The 10313-nt window shown below is 33.9% G+C and overlaps 1 protein-coding gene across 1 annotated transcript in view; it reads left to right on the plus strand.

The window, feature by feature from the left end:
• The window catches only part of LOC110036418 (serine/threonine-protein phosphatase 4 regulatory subunit 3), an 88208-nt gene extending 78181 nt beyond the window's left edge, over positions 1–10027 (plus strand). The window contains exons 20-24 of the mRNA XM_020740856.1: positions 7746–7877; positions 7949–8056; positions 8150–8259; positions 8348–8446; positions 9108–10027. Coding sequence (XP_020596515.1) covers positions 7746–7877; positions 7949–8056; positions 8150–8259; positions 8348–8446; positions 9108–9600 — 942 coding nt within the window. The 3' untranslated portion in view covers positions 9601–10027. The remainder of the gene's footprint in view (positions 1–7745; positions 7878–7948; positions 8057–8149; positions 8260–8347; positions 8447–9107) is intronic.
• The last annotated feature ends 286 nt before the right edge of the window (positions 10028–10313 follow it).

The following is a 10313-nucleotide window of genomic DNA, read 5'->3' on the forward strand; positions in this document are numbered from 1 at the left end:
AGCAGAAAGCCAATATTAAAATTCTGGTGAAAATGAAAGAAAAGCTATTTCAAAGTTGACAAATGTTTGGGCGAGAGACTATCTTATTTTACCCAAAGTAGCGTGCTCATAGAGCTCGTAACTGCTTGCTAAAGGATCTGAATGACTAGTTGCACGGAGCTTTCAACTTCCTAATGATTGCACAAAAAAAAATCAATTTACAGTTACAAGCAAAATGCATGAACAAACACAATTTGTTTGTGCATACAACAAAATTGCCAGCATGAGTCTTAAGGGGATCAAGCGGCAAGGAATGGAGTCTCGGGCGATCGGAGTTCCGAGTCAAAGAGCAAGAAGTGGATTGACCAAGCAGTCGATCAACTATATAAGCGAAGTTGACCGACGGACCTCTCACCGACTCGATTGGATGCCTTTGATCGATCGATCGGTCGCCTCAGTAGAAACAATCTCATATATTAGATCGATCGACATGGCCTGTTGAAACCGAAGCATCTGAAGATCGATAAACATTATATTTCTTTTGTATTATAGTGTTCCTCTTTTTTTCTGTAATGTTATTTTAGATCCCTATGAATCGGAGGTTTTGACATAAATGCTTATTAGTTATGCTCTTTGAACTTGGTTGATAAAACTAAGAAATGCTTGTCCAATCTTCCTCGTCCATTTCGTTGAACTTCTTAGGCACCTCACTGAACTTGGTCACAACAATTGCATGTTGGTTGAAAGCATGAGGTGAACGTGTGCCAGGTTCAATAAATCTCACAGCCTAATTTGACCTATATCATGAATGACTTCAAATAAGTTCCAAATATTAGTTTTTATAACTAAAAGAAAAAAAGAATGAAATACGATTCAAATGGAGTTTAAAGTAATTTTTATCAGTCTGAGCAAAGAAAATTTAGTTCCTTATGCCATTCAATCAAGTTCAACTGGGCAAGTTGGGTTAACTTGGTAGAACCCAAGAAATGGCTTTGAAAAATCCTTAAAGTCCTAAAGTATGCACTGAGATTTTAAGGGATTTTTATGAATTTTGAACTCATTTAACTCAAAAGAAGTTCAAGCTTAACAATCCTAGTGTGCTTGCATTTTAATTTCTAAGAGAAAAATAAGTGTAGCTTTTATTACAAGCCTCTATTAACTTTTCTCTTTTTGTCATTATGTACATCACATCTTTTATCAAATGCTTTCTGATATATGTATATTATAGCTTGGTTTCCATATCTAACAATCTGTATTTGCACACTCATAACCAATGAATAGTCTCAAAAATGAACTTTGACTTATCAATAACTAAACTACTAGTACTGTGACGGAATTTATGTTCTGGATTTTATTTAGCTCTTCCTTATTTGGAATATCTTCCAATTTTCCTTAAAGATCTTGCGTTCAGTGCATGAGTTTTTTTGGCATAGTCTTCACATTCTAGGTAGAGCAATTAGTCTAAATATAATTGAAGTGTTTACAGTCATCAATGTTAAAATTTGTTCGACACAAAAATTTTTAATTACTATAATATCACATTGGTAATCAACATTGATTTCTTATCTTCTTATATTGGTTGAGGAGAATTTTATAAATGATTTTCAAATTGGGTTTATAGGTGTATGCTTTTAACAGGCTGCAATTCTAACTGACCATACATTTGCTGAAATAATTGGAAAGATGAATAACGAAAAAACTATTTAGAAGATAGTTTATATTTAGTGAAGGTTGAGTATGCAATATATTATTTTAGCAGATGTAATGTTAATTGTTAGTAATCAATATTATTAGAAGATAAAATTATACATATGTGTGATATGTTTAATTATCTTGGATCTATTATCCAAAAAAAATGGAATATGTTGAGAATATATGTTTTAGAGGTAAAATGGTCGGTTAAAATGATGAGTATTATATTAATGGAGGATAATGAAAAGTAAATGTTAATTTTATAAAATAACAATTAGGCTGATTATAGTCTATATAGGATTATTGGGCAGTAAAATAAGTCATCAATAGCTAAGTTGAGTATGGTAGAAATGATAATATTAAGATGCATGCCTGACAAAATTATGAAGGATATATAAGAATGGTTATAATAAAGGAATTTTATTACAGTTGTTGAAGATAAGATGGTTGAAGATATATCCAGGTTGTTTGAACATGTATAATAAAGGGTAAAAATGAACCCACATTTGTTAGATATGCATATAAACTTTGGTTGGAGGATTTGGAAGGAAAAGGTAAGTCATGAGATAATGTGGGTAAATTGTCAAAATGATTTATGAAGAATCAGTTTAACACTCAAGGCATATGCTACAAAACCGAATAATAAATGAGGATTGAATAATTGCAATAGGGTTAATGATGATGTTTATTTTTGCCATGCTGCCGCGAGGTTAAAAATATTTGAAAAATTTTCCTTCAAGATGGGGTTGGAACCCCCTTATTAAATATCGCAGAGTTGTCTAAAATCACTCGTTTCTCTTATCTTAATGAATACAGGGTTGAATTTCTGAATCAGATATATTTTATTACCTATTTGTTTAATGTATAGTTACCTTTATTTTAAATTTCAGCATAAGCGTGAAGTGCTAATTCTCATTTACATTATTCTTCCAGTGCATCTTGCTTTTTTAGCTGTGGTTCAACTTATTTATTTCCAAGCACTCTTATCCCGGCCTTTTATGTTATCTTTCTCAGTACTTCTTCACCATCCATTCATGTGAAGTGTACCATGAGTTAACTGTACTTGATATAAAACTTTTACTTGTAATATATGAAGTATGCCATTTCATGTTATTTTTCCTTGTCATACCTATCTGTTTTACTTCAATCTTACATATTTACTGTTTTACTATCCACTCTACATCCAATCCTCCTAAAGTTTTGTTTTTTCAGTTTTGTATTGGTGTAGTTATCACCCTGATATAGTGTTATTTATTTTATGTATATTAGTTCTGTAAATTGTCTCTCATTCATATAACTTAAAAATTTTGATTTGATCGCCATAGATTTAGTAAAAAGAGTAATATTATTTAATCACAATTGAGAAGTTTTCAATTTTGATAGAACAAATAAATGAATAGTCTGAGTTACTTTTCATGGTGTATCATGAAAAGGGAGAAGGTTTTTTCTTTGCATTGGTAGCTAGATAGATTGGTTTCACAGCATTCATCTATCTTTTGTTGTCATAGCTTTTGTATGATTATTTCCGACTTTGTTTGTTTTTAGCTTTGGTAAATTTTATTTTCTTTTGAATCAATGGTGACGGTGAACTGAGGAGAAATTTTCTTAATAATTTTAACATAAGTGTGATTTGATTTATAATATTGAGTCTGAGTGATTCAATACAATTGCCTTTTCCTGCCGAGCTTTGCAAAGTTTCATCTGAAAAGTTTTTTTTTATTTTTTTATTTTTATTTGCTACATGCTGCCGGGTTCAAAAATCTGAGAACATATAATAATGCATGGATATCATTCCAGTGTTTTTTGTAGGTTAGATGTAATGATTATATTAGAGCTAAAATTTTTATGTACATTATTGATGTTGTAATAATCAGTGCTGTTTTTTTATAATAAATTCATCTAGATGTGCACCATGTCATATTTCTCTAAATTTTGTTTATGCTCGAAAAATTCCAGTTGTTTACATGGGCAAAGAATGTAATATAAGGAAATGCCTGGCTAAAATTCTGACAAATTTAGGTGGTCCTCTGACTTAATTTGTCTTTAGAAGGTAAACCCTTTATTATTGAGGATTTTACCATTTTAGTTGGAAGTTAGGGCAAATTTCTTCATTCTCCCAAGCTAACAGTTTTCATAATTCTTTCATGAACGCGGTAATCTGTTAATTTTTAAATGGGAAACTAAGATATTACAATTGCTACCATATGATGCATATTTATTGAGAAATATGATCTTTAATGTTGAGCATTCAATACATTCAAAACTCAATGCATAGATGTGATATGATCTGGCATCAAAATTAGCACACTTTTCCATAGAAATTAGGGCAAAATAATGTTTTCTTCAATGACCCCAATAACTCAACAAAAATACAAAAGATGAGCACCTACAATTCAAAAAGTAGGTGATGTCTTCCAATTCTTACAGTTCGAGAGGTAGAAAATCTCTTCTAAATCCTGAACCTAAGACATATAATCCAATCTCATGCATCCCCTAAAGCTAAACATAATAAGTTTATTTATATCCAACAATAATAATATTAAAAAGACTAAATTATCCTTAGGCACAAAAAAGATAACCTCGACATACACCATGAGAACTTGTAATTTTAGATCCTTGCAACTATGTATGGTGTAAATTTCTTATCACACCGAAAATCTAACATCTTTGCTTGTTTCTCTAGCATCTTTGTCTCTGTAAGCCGCTTGAGATGCTCCCGGTCTTGGCCCCTTATTCCTACCTTTTGCAGCCTACATCTGGTCTTTTGTTGTTTGAGCTTTTAGCACGACCTCATGTTGGTCTGTTTCATCTGGTTCTTGTCCTCCATCATCTGGGTTAACTCCATTGTCTTCTTCAATTCCTATAGTTTCAATAGTCGAGTGCTACCCGTATGTCGGACTTTAGGCACTTCATGAAATTTCACTTCAATCCTGCTTCAGAAATCCCCCTTAGTTGTCCCAACAATAGGTCGAATCTCTCCTTATTTCATGAGTCCCCTCATACGTCAATGCATAAAATTGTTCGTGTAGGTCTCTTTCCCGAATGACTCTAATATATTCCAAAAAAAACAATCCTTAAATTCATTCCACGAACGGATCGGGTATATGGTCTCCCTCAACTGAAACCAGGTTTAGGCTTTCCCATCCAAACATAACTCTGCTACCATGAGTTTCTCCTGCACATCTAACCCATTCACCACGAAGTATTGCTCCACCAATACACCCACTTTGCACATCTTTTCCCTTAAAGATTGACTTCTTCAACTTTCTAATCATAGTATCACCACTTTAACTTTCTCTTCCGCCATTGTTTTCCCTCATGTATTGAGCGTAGAACTCCCTTCTTAGATCTTAGCCATGCCCCCCTCCAGACTTCTCTTATTTTTTCTTCATGCTCTTCCATACCCCTTACATAACCCATTTGCCTCTATCAGAAATCTCTAATTCTCCCCCTTTGGAGCCTTGGTAAGAGGTTCCTTCTCATTTTCCTCTCGTCCGATCTTTTTACTTTTCAATTTAGCCAATGAATCTCCGGTCAATCCTTGGGTAAGGTTTGTAAACTGAACTGGCTGTTGGGTCTTGGATTGTATCTCAGTAAGCTTTTTCAGCATTTCTTCCAAGCTCTCGAATCGGTTGTCAATGGTAGAAAACCTTTTCTTTATCTCGAATTTATGGCCCCGCTTCTTCTTCCAATTGTTTCTCCAAATTATCTATTTTCTTGACGCCATTATTTCTTGTCTCTAGGACGGGTCACTGACTTCTAGAATTACGATTAAGACACACCTAAGCCCATCACAGACTTTCCCACTACGACTTGTTCTCTCTTGTTACTCAGATAACTCTAACCGCAATCATATCGCAAGGCTTTGGTCATGGCTCTATAAGATCCCATTGTCTAAATTAGGATGCTTTTCCACAAAAATAAGGGCAAAATATTATTTTATTCAATAATCCCACAACTCAACAAGAATACAAAAGATGAAAACCTATAATTCGAGAGATATGTGATCTCTCCTAATTCTTACAATTGGAGAGGTAGGGGATCTTTCTCAAATCCTAACTCTAGGACTCACAACTCAATCTCATACATCCCCTAACCCTAAAATAATAAAGCATATTTATACCCAATAACAATAATAATAAAAGTCTAAATTACCCTTAGGTATACAAAAGACAAAATTGCCCTTTGGGTGGATACCGGCATAACAATATGCTGGTGTTTTATGCATATGACTCTTGAGAAGGCACCAAGATATTTATATGAGCTAATGTGAATCTCAATCTATTTTGGTTAATACTTTTTTTGTATTCAAATCCAAGATCCAATTTATAGTTTCAACAAAGTTACAGTTAAATTGAACATCTCGATAATATGAGCCCAATGACACTAAAATATATTCAATCCGAGTCTAGATAAGCCCAATCAAACATTTCAAGCGCATTCAAAATCTTTGGAGTATTAATTGAAAAGTTAAATGATCTCTAAATTTGACATATTTATAATTAAACTGAGTATCTCGATAAAAGCAATTGAACGAGCCCAAAATCATTTAATTATGAGGTTATATAGATACTTAAATGTTGAGAAAATATCATGTGCTTAAAAGAATCAACACAGACCATCTGATTGAGTGTTTTGGGTGGTGGTTCAAATTTACTAAAGAATCCCTCTAGAAAATTCTGAGTAGGCTCCCATTCTTCACATGGAGGGGGAGGAGAAGAGAAGATCGAGCTAAGTATGACACTCACGGAGAGAAGTGTTGGTGAATGACAACTAACTATTGTAGATTAGCAACATCAATTGATGTTGTGAACTACGGTTGTTTCCTCTAGATATGACTTCTATAGCTAACTACGGTTGTTGCAACCACAAACTTTAGTCGTTATAGCTCAATTATGACCGTGTAGCCAAGTTACTACTATATATTTGTGATTATTAGTTTTTGTAATACCATTTTCCTTATTTCAAGAGAAGAGTGGACATTTGTATTTTCAATTTTTTACGTGAATTATATTGATTGGATCAAGCCCGTGACTTTTTTCCTATACAAGGCTCTTCCGCGTAAAAAAATTGATCAACTCTTTCAATTTTATCTGTATGGAAGATCATAGTAAGCTTAGGCTCGAGATTTTTCCACTGTTGAGAATTTTCTATAACGCAGTTGGTTCATCCAGTTCCATATTGTTGGTTTTGCTTCTAAGAAGTGGTTTGTAATTTTGTGTTTTAGGGCCTTGAAATCATTTGGAAATTAACGCTTTATGATTTTTATAGCAAATCAAAGGTTACGAGATTCTGTAAAACCTCAATGCTCCTTTTTTTGTTTTCTTTCTTTTTATGCTTTGTTCATGCCATCACGAGACCAAAGAACTTCCTAATTGGTTCTGCATTGCTTGTGAAACTTTGTTCCCCTTTATTTTTAAATTTGATGGCTGCAGATGATTGTTTGCTTAAAGACAACCTACCTAAAGGAATGATCTCTCGCTGTCCCTCTTTCTCTGCCTCTTTCTTGATTTTCCAGCATGCCCGTGAACAGAGATTCAAATATCTCAGAACTCTATTAAGCTATCTCTTGAGTGCATTTATCACATACAATTTGTAAGGAGTTGAACAGGAATCGTATTATAAAGAAACTGTTGTATTCCTTCAGCACTTGCTACTTTTTAGAAAGAAATAATGGTGCATTCCTTCTTCTTTTGAAGGGCTAAATGTGCAACATTACGTTGATATCTTTGCTCCACTCTAATGACAAATGTTTGCATTTCGTGGCATATCTTAATACCTGTTTCCAAGATGACTAAGAGATAAAATTCCAACTTTTATTTGTATTGCTTATTGTGCTTATTATTGATGAAGTGACTGTAGGTGGCCATTTATATTCATTCTTAGATTTATTGGGCAATTTTTCTTTGGTGTAGGTTTGTCTCTTTGTTTTTTTTTATTTAGTTTTAAAATTTTACCAAAGAGTATATATTTTCCACAATTCACTAGCTTTTCTTCTCATGATTCACCCTCTTGTTCTAGCTCTTTTGTTAGATTTTCATATGATGATATTGATTTCCTTTTCTTGTTAACAGGACGAGCCTATTTTGCGTCACATAGTAAAAAATAATCTCTTGAAACCAATTTTTGAAGTTTTTATTGAGAATGGAAATCGCTATAATATGTTACACTCCGGTGTTCTGGATCTTCTGGAGTACATTCGTAAGGTATTCTATTCTTGCCTTTGCATGCTTGGTTACATGTAAATTTTGGTTGCAAAGTTTTCTTTTGGGTGCAGGAAAGTCAGAAAACTCTGATCCTCCACATAGTTGATTCCTTCTGGGACAAGTTGAAGAACTTCGTGCATCTGGGTACATTTCAAGCCCTAAGAACAAAATATGAGCAGGTAAAATCTCAATGCTTTTATGTATATGATTAAGTTCAGTCCTTTTAATTAATTTTGTATGCCTTACTGCTGGTTGATTCTATATCTTAACAGTCTCTAGAAAATGGCGATACAAAAACCATTATTAATGTTGCAAATCCTAGAAAGCGTACTGATGAACGAGCTCTTGATAAGGAAGAAGAAGATTACTTCAATGAAGACAGGTTTATTTTGTTAGCATAAAATTCATTTGTGTTCCTGTAGTTGTTATGCAGGTTATGTCTGATAGTGCTATGCTACACTATTTATCAGTGACGAAGAGGACTCCGCTTCAGCTCGCGTGCCAGGTGCAGGAAATCATAATGCATCAGCAGTTTTGTCCAATGGACCCAATGCGACAAAGCCTATTGGGTACACTATATCTTCATTTTCTGCGCCACTTCCATTTCAGCTAGTATAGAACATATTTTTTTTTCCTTTTTGCTAACAATAAAAACTGTAAATTGCATTAACAAGCAGTAAGTGTTGAGTGGGGGACTGATCTTGTAGTGTGTTATTGTTTGATGTGGAATGTGTGGATAGGGAGGAGAGATATGTTCTTTATTAGCAGATTGACATGGGAATGATTCTGTTGTGTGACCATGCATGGTTGTTTGATTTGTGTGATAAGGAATTTATATATAGAGGGAGAACCCTTGAGTACGTGTTTTCCGATAACTTCAATTAAAACTAAACTGAACTATATTTTATAATAATTTTAATTTATTGGGCCTAATATTACTCATTATCCAAATGAATTTGCTAGCAGGTTTCATTTTATAACATATCACGGCTATTTTGGAACTGTACAGTTTTTATTAGCTTTTGTATTTGTTATCATATCTGAGCTTGGCTCCTCTTGGTATATTTCACTTATTGATCTGATTACTATATTTATATTGAGATCAGTTTTGATGAGGAATGTCAGGATTCATGTAGCCGACCGCTTTTAATGGGATAAAGGCTTGTTGTTGTAGTTGTTGTTGATTTTTATTTATACCATTGCTCATTCATCCTTTGTATTTTTTTCCAGGCCTGGAGCAGTTGGACTTGTTGACTACGAGGATGACGAGGATGATGAGGATTTTAATCCTCCGTGCAGACCCGAATCTTCTGCTGCAGACGAGGACAACATTTTGCCAGATTTATGCAAGTCAAAACACAAATTATCTTCTTTAGATAGGAAGGATTTGAGTTTTGAGTCAATGAAGAAGCGCCGTGTTGATCAGAATTCGCGGGAATTTAAGGCTGTTGAGGTCAACAACACCAACCATATCGACAAAACTAACCCACCGGAACTTTCACCATCATTTGATCCGTGCGCTGCAGTTTTAAATGGCAAATTAGGCGAGCATATCGAAGATAGGGAATGTTCAACAGAAAAATCAAATAATGCCACTTCTACCCCTGATACCAGACAACCCACTCCAGAGGACAATAAGTTGACACCCATCAGCACTCCTTCGCCGGAGATGAATGTAAATAATGCAAATGTTAGCAGTTCAGAGCCCTATTCCGTGAGATAATAATTCCGGGAGACTTAGTTTGCCCAGTAATGTTTTCATGGAGAAAAGAAATGATAAAAAGGGCATATTCTCGTCTTCGGAAACAGCTAATTAGGAGCGAAGATGGGAATAATTTACCCTCGGCAATTCTGCCCATCGGTTTGGGGAAGGTGGAGTCAGTTATGATGCAGCATATAATGGTTTTACTTAATTATGTAGAACATTATTTAGATCTTTTAATACATTTGTTTGCAGCTTTGAATGTGGGCATAATCCAAATGCCCCCTTTTTTACATCACTAAAATTTTGTTAAAGTGTTGTTTTATGTTAGAGGAATATTTTTCTTTTCTTTTTTTTTTTAATGTGGTTTGTGAAGGGATTAGTGGTTGTTAAAATCATGTTTTAAATGATGATATAATTCATTTATGGCTTCAGTGGGAGTCACAAGGGCAAATGGGTGCTGATACCTCTTTTTTGCAATTGTTTTTACTTGCTTTTATTATCAATGATGCCAAAAGTTAGACGATTACATTTATAATACAAATTTCGTGTTATAAATTTATGCATGTTTACTTTTACGATGATATTTTCGTATATTTGACGTGTTGTTAAAGATTTGAGTGGTATGCGTATTAACACGAATGTTTTTAGGTGTTAGATATGGAAATAGAGAAGAATTGTATGGTATGTCTGTAAATGACTCACATGTTGATAAATCTTAATGAATAAATAAG

Source organism: Phalaenopsis equestris, unplaced genomic scaffold (genome assembly GCF_001263595.1).
Source record: "Phalaenopsis equestris unplaced genomic scaffold, ASM126359v1 Scaffold206200, whole genome shotgun sequence".
NCBI classification, from domain to species: domain Eukaryota; kingdom Viridiplantae; phylum Streptophyta; class Magnoliopsida; order Asparagales; family Orchidaceae; genus Phalaenopsis; species Phalaenopsis equestris.